General features: G+C 32.7%; 2 protein-coding genes across 4 annotated transcripts; both read right to left on the bottom strand.

Moving 5' to 3' along the window:
* Window positions 4,649-5,600, bottom strand: LOC18592425 (probable calcium-binding protein CML44). Its single transcript, XM_007019176.2, has one exon. The coding sequence runs from the start codon at window positions 5,403-5,405 to the stop codon at window positions 4,830-4,832; it is 576 nt and encodes a 191-aa protein (XP_007019238.2). The 5' UTR covers window positions 5,406-5,600; the 3' UTR covers window positions 4,649-4,829.
* On the bottom strand, window positions 7,488-14,818 carry LOC18592423 (UDP-sugar pyrophosphorylase). Of its 3 annotated transcripts, none has more exons than XM_007019174.2 (17): window positions 14,553-14,815; window positions 14,341-14,445; window positions 13,968-14,084; window positions 13,623-13,763; window positions 13,224-13,323; window positions 12,362-12,489; window positions 12,211-12,282; window positions 12,063-12,127; window positions 11,569-11,629; window positions 11,354-11,471; window positions 10,879-11,003; window positions 10,527-10,603; window positions 9,827-9,932; window positions 9,603-9,662; window positions 8,807-8,887; window positions 8,425-8,664; window positions 7,488-7,943 (listed from the first exon to the last, which is right to left on the bottom strand). In XM_007019174.2, the coding sequence occupies exons 1-17, from the start codon at window positions 14,652-14,654 to the stop codon at window positions 7,776-7,778; spliced, it is 1,866 nt and encodes a 621-aa protein (XP_007019236.2). In that variant the 5' UTR covers window positions 14,655-14,815; the 3' UTR covers window positions 7,488-7,775. The 3 variants fall into 3 exon arrangements, with proteins under 3 accessions (XP_007019236.2, XP_017981700.1, XP_017981698.1); XM_018126211.1 differs by having other exon boundaries at window positions 7,933-8,017; window positions 14,553-14,818; XM_018126209.1 differs by lacking the exon at window positions 7,488-7,943 and adding an exon at window positions 7,944-8,035 and having other exon boundaries at window positions 14,553-14,818.

Raw genomic sequence — 16,544 nt, 5'->3', positions numbered from 1 at the left:
TAGCTAAGATGTCAGCTCGTTCCTTATTATCAAGATTATTTATTTAGCATTATTTTACTCAATTACTTCCCATTAGGATATTCCGGTTCGAATACGATTTATAGAATTCAAATAATAATTTTAAAGTACTTACTGTCTAAATTAGATTATAAATAATAATTTTTAGTTAATTTTATATAAATATATATATATTTATAATTGATATAATACTTATGAAAATTAATTAATCTTTCAAACTAGGATTTTAAATTTTATTTTTTTATTAATTAATTTTAATTTATTAATTTAATTTTCGTCAATAATATATAAAAATTAATTTTATATTTAACTTAATATAATATTTAATCGATATTGATATTTAACAAATAAATGCCTATGATATTTAAATACAAATTCAAGTAATAATTTAAAATTTAAATTAAAATATTTCAAAATTAACAAATATCTTACTTATGACATCCCTACTCCTAGCCCAAGGGTTCGCAGATTCCTAGTCACCGGTAGTAGGTATCCTTTCCGGCTCCCTACATATTTTGGGCTGAACCATCCAAAACTTTGCAGGCCGACTGTCTTTCAGAATTAGGCTTCTTTGAGGAGGAATTTTCAACAGGCCCAAGCCCTGATCTGCAATTGAAAATCTGAACCACTTAAATATGTGCCCACGGGCTTTCAAGTTTCACATCATTTGCCCCTTTTCTTCCCACAAAGTGCTTCAAAGTTTCATTGGGCCCAACAGTCTTGTAGACAAAATTCATTGCGGGTACCTAGATTTATTATTTAAGCTAAAACATTTCATTAATAAGAACCCCCACCATTAAAAGGAGCCAGGAAGTCCAAGGATGGAGTGAGATTAATTCCAAATTTAAACCTAAAAAGAAATAACAACTAGATGCTTCCTTGATTGATTGTGACCTAATAATTGAGACATTAAATAAGAAATGATTACATCGTAGTTGAGAATAATATAATTTACATAGTTGATCGAAAAAATTGAGAGAGATAACCTCCCTTATAAATTTAATTCAAAAATATCATTTATTATAATTTTAACTATTTTTAGTCAATTTTTAACATAACTTGATAACAATGCCTTTTAAACAATTTCAGACAAATTAAAATGGTTTCGATTTTCTCTATCTGCCATCTAGACAAAAATTTCAAAATTAAATCTTGATTTCTCTCTCTTATCAAATACTATTTATCTCTCTTTCTCCCTATCCCAAAGAGTAGAGATGACATCAAGGTATATGTTGTTAGGTTCTTTGATTTATTGGTCTATATTCATAAAACTCCAAAGTTGAAAGGTTAAAATTGATTAGACATATCTGTAAATTAAAACACTGTATAATTATGACAACTTAAACTTAACTGAGAGCAAGCAAATCAATTAGTTATTAGGTATTGCATTACTAGTGTTTAGATATCGTGTCATTGGTTTTTAAGTATTACGTGACTTAATCATTGTGCTTTTTATTTTTAAGCATTGCGTAATTGATTTTTAGTCATTGCATGACTAGATTGTAGGCATTGCATGATTGATTTTTAAGCAATGCTTAAGTCACACAATATCTAAAAACTAGTCACGCAATGTCTTACAAACTAATTACATAATGCCCATCAACCAATCACGTAATGTCTAAAAACTAATCATGTAATGCTTAAAAACTAGTCACGTAATACTCAAAAACCAGTTACGTAATATTTAAAAACTACCAAAACTATTGAATTTTATTTAATAAAATCAACAATTTCAAACAACACACCATATTCCATTTAACAATATAATCAACAAATGTGCCTATTTCGTGAAGAATGCTTAAAATGCTCAAAGGTTTTTCTTCATGTATCAAAAACCAACCTAAGATACTTAAAATGCTCAAAACGCTCAAATGTTTTTCTTCGTGTATAAAAAATCATTCCAAAATGTTTAAAGATTTTTCTTTCTGGTAAAAATACTCTAGAGATGAATGGTATGACGAGAAAAGCTCAAAAAATGTAAGTCAATTTGAAGTGCGAAACTAAACATATGGATTACTTTCATTAAGGATAATTTTGTTCAAAATTAATTTTTTTTTAGTTAAAAATAATTAAAATTATAGAAAGAACTATTTTTAAAAGCACCTTATTTATACAGGGTTTTTTTGAAAAAAAACCATAATTTATTCTAGTACAAAAAACCAAGGTAAAAAATGACACTAGACAACCAGCCGGCGGCCACTTGTCTAATTTTCTTTTGTTCAAGTCATTAAGCATAGCAGTAAACTAACACGTATACTACTGATTTGCCTATCTATATGCCAAGTTTGGCACCTACCAGTTACCACCACCACCATTTTTTATATACCAAGTAATTGCAACATCTCATTACCAAACTTCGGAAATTTATAAAAATCTGTGACACAAACCAAACCTGCCCATATTGGTACCTACTTCAGCTACTAGAAATAATAATTGTACCAGTTTCTGAGACATAGCAGGCACATACTTGTTCCGTGAACAAGAAAATGAGACAGGGGACGGGGCCTCTGCCTCTGGTCCTTGTTTCTTGTTGTCAATTTTAGTCTTCAAACCTTGCTCCTTCCGGGATCCATCCTCATATGTTCCAAGAAAGGGGTAGTTCTTTCATATTTTCCTCCTTTCCCTTCCAAGTTGATTGCTGATTCAAACAACCAAGGTTTTCAACCGTAGAGAATCGTCTTAGAAGGTGTAAAAACGACATACTAAATGACTTACTTTAGTCTTCACATATACACATAGAGGCATGGTTTAAAAGTTGGAGGAAAAGGGCATTCAAAGGTCTAACATCGTGCCTAAGGTCGGACCTTTTCCCTTAGTAACAATATCCATGGGATCAATTGGCTTTCACTCAAATACCATAAGAAACCAACAACGTTGATGCCAATATCAGAAAGAAAAAATTGGTATGTTTCATATATATACACATACATGACCTTATTGTAAGTCAGTTTTGACCTCGATAAATTTAAAATACTTTGGTGGAAGTTGTTAAAAGACTTAAAAGGAACGTCGCAGAACATGCCCAAAGTACACTACCGTACAAGTCGTTTAGTCCTTTTTAATTAGTCGTCTGTCTAAGTATTTAAAAGCATTTTTAATTCCATTGGTTGAAGGAAGATTTTTAACCCCCAATTTGGACCTGGTAGTCGTCCACCCATCTGTCAACGTTTTCTATTTAATTTCCTAACAAAAGGGCATCTCTGAATTGTAAGAACTAAAGTTTCATGCAAGTGGGTGAGAAAAATATGGGCCACATTAATTTACTACAACCCATAGATAATTCTCAATGCGATGGGCAGAAAATTAATATAGTCAAGTGATGCTGCAGCAGCAGCTTGGGTCGAGGTTTCTCAGAATGTTACCTTGCTGTTCTCATAAGCAAAACCTTTTCATGTCTAAACCTCACAATGCAATTTCCTTTCTACATTATTATACTACTTTTGGAGATTTCAGAATCAGAATACCGCAAAGGGCAGTGCCATTATGGGTGGGATTTGTGGTTACATTTTGTTTGGCGGTTAAAGATTTTGGACAAATATCTCAAAAATATGTTAAAGGTGATGGAGACTAGACAAGTAGACTTACAATGAATGCCACACGGAGTTGGAATTTTCCAAAGTCAGTCCATGAACTTTCTGGAACCTGCCAGAACAAGTATTCTGGGTACATGTGTCAACCGCCTGAACCATATTAGGCACCGACTTTATGTACTCTGTCCAAATTCACGTCTTTTCCGGCTCTCTTTTTTAAGGTATTTGCGTTTTTGTGTTTTAAAAACTATTAAATGTTACATGTATTCATAAATATATTTAATAAATGTACAATATAATATGTTATAATTGACATATTTATTAAATGTGTTGAATTAAATCTTACAATATACAATATGATTAACATTATGAAAATTCATATGATTTATAACATGCATACACAAAATGATTAAATTAAAATATGTACAAGTAAAATATGATTTTATTATTTATATTTGAATAGTTGGTTTATTTGTTGGAACATGATCTCTCTACTTAAAAAACAAAATTCGAATCCTTTTTTTCATGCCCAAAAGAAAAACATATATGATTCTATTATTCAAATTTATAATATAAAATTATAAACATTATAATATTTATCAAACATAATAAAATTCAATATAAATTAATATTAATCATCATAAAAACATTAATATTTACATGAATTAATAATAATTTTAACCGTAGATTAAACATGTTTATACGACGAACATGATTAATAAATAAGTAATAAATGAAAACGCGATTAGTTAATTATATTTTACACAAATTAAATGAATTTGACATGATTAACTTAAATCTAAACCTGCTTAAACTTGTGTTGTTATTCATGTCATGTTGACGTGTTATATACAAAATTACTAGATCTAGTATAAATGATGAACCACATATTAATCATATTGAAATTGAAAATAATAAGACATTTGGTGAGAACTTTAATGTACTCGTTTCCAATGCGTATCTGACCGTACCCTTAGTGACCAGTACATTGTACCATATCGTTTGAACAAAGTACCCTTAGATGTTATTTTGAAAAAGGAAAAGTGCCCTTACAGAGGAAGAAAAGTGAGGAATGATGAGGAGAAGAAAACTCAACAACATCATAGGGAAAATTTTGCTTAAAAATAGTTGCTAATAATACCGATGACAAGAAAAACACTTGGATATATATTGACAAAGGGATGAGGGTGATGGTACATAATCATCATCATCATCAGCTCAAATGAGAACCAAAAGGCAATCAATAATCATGAACCTTCTCTGCACTTTCACACAATGGAATTAAGAAATGGTGTGCAACATCATGTTTTTGAATTCTTCAAAATCGACCATGCCGTCCAAGTTGGTGTCGTAGAAGCAAATCATGTTTCTGCAATCTTTGCCGCTGCTTTCATCCCACAAACCAAGTCGTACCAACACGCTTTGAAGCTCCTCGCAGGAAATAAAGCCATCGCCATTCAAGTCAAACACTTTGAAAGCCTTGACAAGGTCACTGTCTTCATCGGCTTGGATTAATCCATCCTCCTCCCCTGATCCTGCTGGCTCCATGTTCTTGCCATCATCGTTCTGGTTCGAGATAGAATCATAAAAGAACAAGAATTCATTGAAGTCGAGACATGGTTTTCCCACAAAGGACCCCAACTCCTCCAGGCTGAACTGCACTCCAATTCTCACCAGGAGCCAGTTGAGCTCCTCCAGGCTAACCAAGCCATCCCCATTCTTGTCAAGCTTCTCAAAAATCCGTTGCAAGTCGTTCTTGCTAAGGGGGGACATGTCGTTGGCAAAGAGAAAGTCACCATGAACATGAAATAACGATGCTTTGTTGTTGAGTGTTTCTTGCGCATACGATGACAGCATCCTGAGGGGGTTCGTTGTATATTTATATATGCAAATGGCTAACGGAAGTAGTTACGGTTTGTGAAATTCCAACTTTCGGAGAAGATGATTCAGGAAGCTCGCAAGAAATTTCCTAGGAAGATTATGATGGAAACAAATAAATGTATTACTTTGATTTTCAGAAGATTGAATTTTCTTTTCTGTTGAGGCAGAGATGAAGCAAACACAACATTATATATGGGCTGGGGATCAGCAAATGAAAATTTTGTCTTCTGATCCCTATCCCAATCGTGGTCGACGTGCCTCATGTCCCTTTCATTGACTATCTATGGTTGTCTTTTTTCGAAAGTCGTTTGTTTAATAGACTTTAACACAAGAAAACTATGAATCTTATAAAATATCAATTATTTTCTTGAAAAAACTAGAAATTTCTTTGAGATAAATTTGCCACATATCTTGCTACATACAGTTGCTTTTTTAATGTAATTTAAATTAATATATATATATATATATAAATTTCTAAACTATTAATAAAAATTTAAATAAATTCTTATTCTTTATTTCATTCAATTAAATTTTTATATTTTTATTTTAAACTAAATAAATCTTTATAACTAAAAACTGTTATTATTTAAAACACTAGTCAATTTTATATCACATATAATTTTTTAAAACATTATATCTTAAGAAAACTAGACTTTTCAAAAAAAAAATATCTTAAGAAAACTAGTAGACTTGTGTTAAGGCATACAAGGAAGTCAAAATCTTAACTATTGGAATTAAAAACTTTTAAAATCTTAGATATTTGTTCTTTTAAAAAGAAGAGCAGGATTCATATGATATTGAAAAAATTATTTCCTTGTAAATTTGTAAAAACCCACCAAACTTTTATGTAGACATAAAAGAAATTTTAATTCACCTATATAAAAAACAATTATGCTTCAATTATTTGTTTTCTTTTTTTTTTTGTTTTTGTTGTTTTATCAATCATCATTCTAATATTCTGAGGGAACAAAAACTTGGAACGTGCATTGGATGATAATAATAAATTGAGATAATCATGATGGCGTGCCCAACCATTAGCAGTAATAATCCAAAAAATGACTAACAAATGTGCTAATAAAGAATGTCTTTGGTCTAGCTGTTCCTAGACGGAACACGTGTCTGGACCATGCATACCTAATTGTTATGGACCATAAATTTCCACCACCCGTACTTTGTTAAGGGGCCACATGGTCGGCTGTAGCCTTGGAGCCGAAACCTATGTGCCCTGAGACATATCCATTCCTCCCATTGTTTGAGTGTAGAAGTTGAATTGTTGATGCAGGCGCCATTTGAAAGGCATGAAAGGCCAAGGAAAAACCTATCTTGATAGAGAGAAATGGGAAATGTATACATTAATTTACCAAATCTTTCTCCTGGTTTTAATCTTTGCATCAGCCTCAGGTTTTTTTTTTAGAATAATAAATATTCAATTTTTCTTATTATTGTGAAAAAGTGTGTGATGCAAATATACAAACATATTTACACTCAAATATTTAATTCATTAATTAATGTATGAACTCTTTATCTAAAAAATAGAATTCTAATCTCTTTCTCAATTAAAAAAAATAATGCAAGTCTATTTAATTGGCAATTTAACAAAGTTTTTCTGGGCAAGCATATCAGCCCCACCCCCACACAGTTATTGCATTAAATAGCTCCAAGGTTCACGCCACTCATTGACTGAATGGTGGTTGCCAACAGCCTCTAAACGTCGGCCACAGCTGATTTCTTTCTGTTTTTTTGCGTATGGAAAAAACTTGAACGTGAGAGCCATAATGATACAGGTCCCCTGCAACCCTTCTCTATATCCAAAGGCCACTTTGCCGACATATATCTTCTAACAAATTAACAGAAATTAATCTAGGTAAGGAGTTAATATGAATGGGCTGCATTTTTTATAGATGCAGCACTGTAAACTCCTGCAGCAAAAATGGCAGCAGGAGGGTTTACTCTCATCACTTCACTTTGATAAAAGAAGCAATCTGCATGAACTAGATTGCTTCGCTGACATATATCTCACCACTCTTTTCTGTCACTAAATATCAAAAGGCCAAGGCATGCAAGAAATAAGCATCTTATTCAAATGTAAGAAAATTTTATTCCAGAATAAAAACATTGAAGAGTTGAGAAAGAGGGAAGGTTTGAATGATGGCGAGGGTAATATATCATACAAAATCTCACCACCCTCTTAGCTCATTATTCCAAGAACATTACTTGCTAAACCAACTACCTTTGATAATAATACAAGTTACTGAAGGAAAGAGATTTATTCCTGCTATGAACCAACTAGTAATTGCCAAATTAAAAAAAAAAAAAGAATTGCTGTGTCTCTGTTTATGTTCAACTTCACGGCTTTAAGCTATATTTTCCTGGTTCGCCGTAAGTTTTCTCCAATTGCTCAATTTTGTTGATTTTGAAACCCCTGATCCTCAGTTCCTCTGGTATTGCTGTATCTTTGTAGTCAATGCTCTCAAGAAGCCAGCCCTTGTTCTGTATTGATCCTTCTACTTTTACCTATTTCCAAAACCATGCTATTATGAAATAGTTCTCCAACTGAACTAAAAGATTGAACCCCAAACTGAAGTTTACTACAAACATACAAAAAACTGCCTTCCACATTTACAAGCAGAGAAGAGTCGCATACTCAATATAACAAATTTGATCCCTGAGCTAATAATGATAATGGCTAAACTAAGTGAATAATGAAATGACAGGTCATGATCAGGTATGAATTTTCGAACAAGAAGATGCAAGAAAATTAAAGTCATGAAAGTCAACATATTTGGGAACAACATCTCTTATGATATTCCAAAATATGGCACCAAACTAAGATATAAATAGAACAATCATGGTACTTATAGACAACGCTTAAAACATCCAATTGTAACAACCAACAAATCTGTTAAAGTTGTTGCAAAAGAGTGCAAGGAAAAAGACCAAAAAATTAACAGATTAAACAATAGCATGCATCTACTATCAATTTATTATGGCATACCTCTGCACCATCAACAGAGTCAACAATAAGAGCTCCATCCAAGGATAGATCTTCAAGAAAGATATCGCGGCCCTTAAGGGCCATGGTAGACCTTTGAGAAATGGAGCAACTTCCACTAACTTTGTTTTTGATATCAGAAAAAGTTAGCCCCCATTTAGGATTCCACGTAACACGTGGCCAAACATCCACCTCTTGCCCATTGAAAACCTGTTGCACTGCATCCACCACTTGGACACCAGCCTAGCACACATATAAAAATTGGAAACCAAAAGGTTCAACAATAAAATGAGGGATAGAATGAGAGAGTGAGTAAAAGATTTTAAATAATGAGACAGATTCTAGATTCTAGCACTTGAATTTAGCAAAAGAATAACATGATAACCTTTTTAAGGATGAGACTGTTTGCACGATATATGGCCATTTCTCCAGAAGTTGCACTGTGATATGGGTTCCCTTTTGGTACCTTAATCAAGGTTGAGCAAACATTAATAACTAGAATCAAAATGACAAATTATGCCCAGAACATAAACTCTGAATCACAAAGGACAACAGAAGATCATGATTATAAATATCCAAATTGGAGCCTTGGTTCTAAGGTAGATAAAGAATATGCAGCCTAACGGTTGCCTTACTTGAAGATTAACCAAGAACAGTTTAAAAGAGACAAAAAGTGAATTAGGCACAAGAATGGAGCTGAAAGATATTATAATGATCACCACCATCTAAATAACTTTAGCACATCCCTTGAAACAACTCTATATTTTTTCAAGCGTGAGGACTGGATTTAAGAAATGTAATGAATCTAAAAGGAACTGATGCACTTATTTGACACAAGTCACAACAAAATAGTTCCTATTAGAAGTTGTGGCAATGCTAAATAGGATGATTAGGATTTAAATCTGTATGATGCAAGATAACTAAAAGAAAAACTTAAATGATTAACTTTGAAATAGATTCCTGAAAGAAATTACACAACAAAATCTAGATCTGATAGCTTTTCAATGTTGTGATCTCCACAGAAGAACTTATTATACTGCCACCCCATTTCGTATTAGACCAATCAACACCAGAAATCCTGGATTTTCTATTTATCAACATGCTACATTGTTATAATTGCAAAAAAGACCCTGTTAAACAGAGAAAGATGGAGTACAGGAATTATTAAAATATAATTTCACCTTAGCAGCATCCTCAGGGTTGTTTTTCACAGGTGCATAAGCAAGCCATGTATCCATCACCTACACAACCATATTATGTCAGGTTTAATTATGAATAAATATTTAATAACAGATTCTTTAACAGAATGACAAGAGAAACAGGTTCCTATCAGATGGGAGATAGGAGGTATCAAGACCAAAAAGTTTAAGTGCAATTACTGGAAAGGGTTGAGACCACCGATTACCGTAAATCCAACTCTTGCTGTTGGAGGCAATGTTTTAGGATAGTCTTGCATCATGCACTCTAGTCGAGTTGAGGATTTAAATGATGTTTTGCTAGCATCCTTATACCTGCAGTAATATAGGACAAAACAGATGACATGGTCAAGACTCACTTTCTTCTGTACAAGGGACTAAATATACAAAGTCCATAATTAATGTCTTGGGACATCAACAATATGATAAAATCAGATCAAGTTGTTGAAGAATTTCCCAAAATGATTTGGAATCAATTGAATCTAACTTCTTTACTAGCTAGGAAACTAACAATAAAAGGAGCTTAATTGTCTCATTATCCTAACTGTTTCAAGAACTGGAAGAAATTTCCCACAGCAGGCAAATTCTAAGAACAATGTACAATACTTAGATGTTTGCACTAGCCACCCATGAAAATTCAACAGATGATGCCAATGAGATTACCATTTATTTCAAAATTTTCTGTTATGCTACATTTTTCCCAGAAATTCAACTTAATTCCTCTTGCTCACGTTGCTTCATATGGCATACATGCTTTGAGGTTTTAAAAATAATTAATGAATTCAAAAAGAACTATAAACTGTTTATTTCAGAATCTTGTTGCAAGCAATACGAAGATGTTAAATCATCCATAAAGCATAACATTAACAAGTTTCAATCATAATTAGCAAAAAGAAAAAGAAGAATTACTTGGGGTTAACAAATTCCTTAATAGCACCCCCTGTTTTTGACAGCTCCTCAATGTATGGACCAAGCTCCAAAATCAGCTGTAAAACAGAACCAAAAAAGAACAGGAAAGGGAGGGGAGAGCAATTAGACAAAGAATGGAACAGTTCCCACATATGGATACAAAAAATCAGATCAAATTTCATAAACATCATCATGATGACAACAGCATTTTCATCAGTAGAAAAACTTTGTAATGTTTGGTCCCTTTAACCACATTGCTTACATAAGTAAAGAATCCTTTATATAATCCCAACCCTAGACATCCCCCCAGAACTAAAACATCTAAATAATGCTTTTGAGCCAGAAAAATTACTTGGTTTATATTTCCTGGGAAAGGAGAATAGCCTGTCTCACAATTAACATCTCCATCAGGATGTCCAGTGGCTCTAAGCAGAGGATCAAGCTGATTGTATTCAACATTGATCACCATCGATCTCCCTGAAGTCAATTTCAATAGCATGCAGTGAAGCATAAATCATAGTGCAATTGAGGCCTAAAACACCCACTATAGCATAATTGTATCATTTATAACTGATATATCTAAGAAAAGGAAAAGAGGGGTGGGAGGGAGAAAAAGAGGCAATTATGCACTATAATACATCGTCAATTAACATGAACAAGCATAAAAAGCAAAAGTGACCTGAAGAAATCAGAATTAGTGAAGTGTAGACCCTCTTTTAGTTTTATGTCAAAGTCTCTATAGAAATAGGTCTCTAAGCAAATACACTCACATACAATTGGCAGTTCTAGCTTTGAAGAATTAGAGGGAGAGTTTCACATATAAATACCATCACTGTGAGTGAGTCTGGTAATTCCTCCAATAGCTTCTTTTGCTTTGCGTTGAACGGCAAGAGAGTTGACATGGTATTGTTTAGTAGCACTGACTCCCAGTGATGCTGGAATTGCCTACATTGAAACAGTAAAATTTTATTTTGAAAGAACAGTTTTGCACAATTAACACAAAAAAACTATGGATGAAATGATGGAAATTTTAGCAGTTAACCTTGAAGAGGAGTCCATTTGTGTCTTGGAAAAAGAGAACCCATCTCAAACCAGCATCACGCCTAGCAAAATGTGATGATAAAAGTATGAAAAGAAATATAAAAAATTATCCATTAAACCAATTACCAGGAGTGACATTTGAAATTTTTTTGTGCTATGTAACGGATGTAGATAAATGGTTGAGATAATTAAGAGCAAGGAGAGTTAGAAAACAGATTATTTATTAAGTGTATGGTAGATAGATTACTAGCTTACTCACATGGTTGTTGTCAGTTTGTTTCAATGCAATATATTAACGTGGGATAGAAACCAAAACTTGAGTCATACTATCATAAAGACAGCCAAGGGCAAGAGCAGAATGCATATAAGGAGTTTCCATGAAATAAAGAGATAAGTTTACAACTACAGGCAACATATAAAAGTAAACTTGCAAAGGCATGCAAATAAAATTCAAGTTTCCAGAGTTTAGAAGCAACATAAGCATTTGAGACGTACCATATGTTCAAAAGGCCGCTAGAATAAAGAAGCGAGTGCACATCACCATGGCCATGAGGTTTTGTCTAACAAGACAAGGAAAGGTTTATGAGAAGAACCTAAAGTTTATGACTAAGAATATATCCATTGCCTTGTGTACAGCACTTACCTGAATTTTGTACTTGTTATGAGGGTCCAAAGCAAGCCTAGCATCATTATCATCTACACATGCAACTTTTTCCTGCAAGTATATATGGCACTTGACATAATGCAACTTAACAACAGCTTTCACCAACAACACACAATGAGTGATTACATACCTGCTTAAGAAGTTTAACTTGAGTAGGTTTCATCCCAAAATAAGAATTTGATTCTAAAAGCTCCAATGTACGGGCATGGGTGTCATCTGATGTCATTATTACAAAAGGAATCTCCTTTTGACATGCGCCTAAAATTTAAAGAGAGAGAGCAATGAAGTTAAGAGATAAAAAGAGCTAATAAGTTTAAAAATGAAATAAACATTACAATGAATTTTACTAAACAAAGGGTTGGACAGTAACTAATATTTCTTACTTATTGAGGCAAATATGTTGACATGAACACTTCTATCTTGTAAAAATATGAAATAGTTCAGCTTGCTGAACTAGGGAGGTTGTTTACAAAGTATTTAATTGCCTCAGGTGGCTTAGATAATTGCACCTAGAATATAGCTCAAGCAGATACTGAAAACAGATATTCGTTGTGCCGTTTTACCCAGAGGAACTAGTCCAGGTGAGAGCTTCCTTATATGGATACGCTCATTTGCTATTGTTGATTACTGCACATATAAGCAAGAAATTTAACTAGATAGAAAACATTACAGTCTAACTTGGAACTCATTTCAACTCGATCATTCTATCATTTTTCACACTTTCTTGAAAAGTGGCTTTTCTAATGATCGCTATAATATAAACCTAAGTTCATCCAAGTGGCTTTCTCTCCATGGTTTGTGCACTAAGCAATTTCTCATGCATATCGACTAGTGAAATTGCCTACTCTGAGCTGCTCAGTAATTTCCCATTGGCTGCTGCCATCATATACTGAAGGACAATAACACTTAATCTTCCTTGATCACATGGAGGAGCAAAATTAAAAAGACTATAGAATATGGAAGACTCCTAAAAAATAAGATGCCATACGAACCTTTTGTGAGCCTCCTACTAGCTTCCTGAAGAGCCAGAATAGTCTCAATGTAGAGTTGTAAGAAACATGTTCCAGTTGTGGTCTCTGCTGGAAGTGCAACCTACAAGGTGTAAACATAGCTAGTCAATTTTTTTTTTGAGGGAGCAAAACTAGTCAAGGTGTTGGAACTGGTTTAATCAAATATATGGTTAACCCTCTTTAAAAAATAAACATAAAAAAGCATCTTTCCACTGTGCAGACAACCATGAGTACAGGATCTTTTGCTGGAACACACGCTTCACACCAAAGTATCAATCAAATATATTTCAACTACATAGATTTGTGCAGTTTTTATGAAGCCAAAGAATTGAAATTAACAGGATAAACAACATATTAACTGTCAGTCTATAGGTAATCTACCTTAATTCCATTGTATCCAAGACGTTCCCCAAGTCCACCTGCAACAAGAACAAATGCTGCATTTTGGGCTTCTTTGATGCCTACCTCCTCAAATTTGATGAAATTTTCATCACCAAAAGAAAGAATTTCTCCAGTTGGAACCTGCAAAATAATTCACTGTGTTTAAGAAAAAGTTGCAGAGAAGGCAGTGGAGAGAAGGACATGATACAGGGTAAAGAAAACTTGATATTGATGTCAATTTACATTAATATGAATCGTGTCAATATAAGAAAATGGATATTGATTAACATCATTAAAAAATCGTATAAAAAATCAAGTTTCCAAAGTGAATGACTAATTCCTTACCGAAGGTGTGAAGCCATCATAAGGATTCTTCCCTGCTTTTGAGTCCGCTAAGAGCTCCCTAGCGGTTTTAACATACGATGCCAAACCCCCTGGATAGCTCGAATTTAGCTTAGCCACCTAGAAAGAAACAAATCCACTGCATAAAACTCTAAGATAATAGTAAATAAATATTCACTTGAGCACAATTCAAACATATCCAAAACAGCAGAGAAAAGAAAAATAAAAGTCCATCCTTTTATGCCCTTAATTTTTTTTTCATTCATAACTTTACTGCATTTACTGAAAACAAATAAAAATACAATTTTGATAATTAAAAAAAATAAATCACAGCAGAGTTCGGTAGAATTCCATAGCTTCAAAAAAAATGCGAAACCTGAGCAAAAAAAGCTTTCTTTTGGTCGTCCTCGGCGCCAGGCTCTGCCCAATGCTGAAACAAATGGCTCTGTCCCATCTTTAACAACATCTTAGCCAATTCAATCTGCCAAAACAACCAAACAAAGCACATAATTAACATACTCGTATATCAATATGTATATATTCGAAATTTTTTTAAAAAAAAGGTACGGAATCAGGGACATGCAAGACCTGATCCGGAGAAAGGAGGTGGAGATTCTTGACAAGATTAGGAGGCCAATCTCCCCCGTTGATGTTGAGGTTGGAGAGAATCTCTGCCGCGGCCAAAGCCATTCTCGCCGGAATTTTTTTTCAAATAAAAAAGAAAAGAGAAAAGAAAGGTGTGAAGAAGAAGAAGCAGCTTGACCAGAATTTTACGTAAATGGAGTCCAAAACGGAACTTAACTTATCATGTGAAGTGGAGGAGGGAGAGAGAGGGAGAGAGAGAGGAGGGGGAACTGAGAGGAAGAGCAGAGAGAATGTCGCCTCGAATGATGGTGACCGACAACCGGATATTACCGGTTACCAACCATTAGTTTATATGGGCCCCACCAGCCCACAGTCTAACAGCTCTACAATCAGGTAACGTACGCCTGCCAACTGATTGCCCTTTTTTTTTTTGGCCTTTATTTTAATGAATTTTTCTTTTTCTTTTATTAGTCATCATCAGATAATCATTTACCAAAAAGACAAACAACAACAATCAAACTGAAAATTATTCTGTCTAATCTAATTTAAGAGAAAAGGTTGGAAAGTAAGCGTAGCTTTTCCGGATCTTTTCTATCTAGGCTTTTTCATTAGGAGCAGTTTTTTCAAAAAAAAATAATGAAATTAAAAAGTAATGATAAACTTAAGAGTCCCAATTCAATAAAAAGATAAATTTAATTATTATCATATTTTTAAATATTTTTGTTTGTTGTATTCAAAAAATAAAAGGAAAATTTGTGTACCCTTCCCTATTAAAGTGCTAATGTTAACTGTTTGAATTTTAAAATATATAGATCAAGAGTGCTCATTTGGATGGTTTGATTAAAACCCAAATTAATATTTTTCTTAATCAAAAATCAAATTGAAATTATATATAATCGAAACATAACCGATTGAATTATTTTGAGTAATTCAGTCTAGTTACAGAATTTAATATAATTAATGTTAAATTCGTGATTTTAGTTAGAAGTACAAAGGCTAATTGTTCATAAATATCAAAATTTTATTCTAGCAATTAAAAATTTAAATAATTAATTAATTTAAGTTTAACATCAAACTAATTAAAAATTTACGAACTCCAACATTTATAAAGCATATATTTAAAATCACATTCGAAATTACTAATTCACAATATTAACACGAATATAAGGAAATCCAAGAAAAATCAAATACCCAAAAAAAAATTACATTCATAGTAAGTCAATAACTCAAAGGAGTATAGAATTTATGCATCTAACAAAAATTAAAATTATAAATGTTCCGTAATTATTAATAAATGTTTTTCAAACTTTATTCAAATGCTTTTACACTCACCAACATCACTCAATTAAGTTTCTTCATATAATATAATATATATATATATATAATTATAATAAGTGATTAATCAATATTTTGGATATTTGTGTTAACCGAAAATCGAATTATAAATAAAATTATAATAATAAATCAAAATTATTTCGAAAACTGATTGATTAATCAAATTAATTTGATTTGACTCGAATTATGCGCACCCCAAAGAGGGACAAAATTAATGGCATTGTATATAATCATACAAATTAAATTAGTATGATATCTCGTACTTGCGTTTGTGCTGAAGGAATCATAAAAGTTAGTACTAAAACATAAAGAAAAGAAAATCACGGGGCAGGTAGTGGCAGACAACCGAAAAGGTGAGCTTTTATTTCCTTTTAACAAAAGATTAAAAAGAGAGAGAAAGGAATGTGAGCATATGCTTCCCGGGCTGAAGCACATTCTCCTTCAAGAACCTTTCCATTTAATTTTCAGCGTTTTTCGCCTTTTTTTTTTTTTCAAAATACTCACTAAGTCTATGTAATTATTTATTTAATTTAATTTAATCTTTATATTCAAAATCAAAATAATTTAACTTTTTATTTTTTAAAATTACTTCAATTTAGTCCGTTTCTTAATGACATCTAATTTTACTGATAAAAAAGAAGACATTCATGGCACCAATAT

The sequence above is a fragment of the Theobroma cacao genome, chromosome 8 (assembly GCF_000208745.1).
Source record: "Theobroma cacao cultivar B97-61/B2 chromosome 8, Criollo_cocoa_genome_V2, whole genome shotgun sequence".
Taxonomy (NCBI): Eukaryota; Viridiplantae; Streptophyta; class Magnoliopsida; order Malvales; family Malvaceae; genus Theobroma; species Theobroma cacao.
This window is presented reverse-complemented; position numbering and strand designations above follow the sequence as displayed.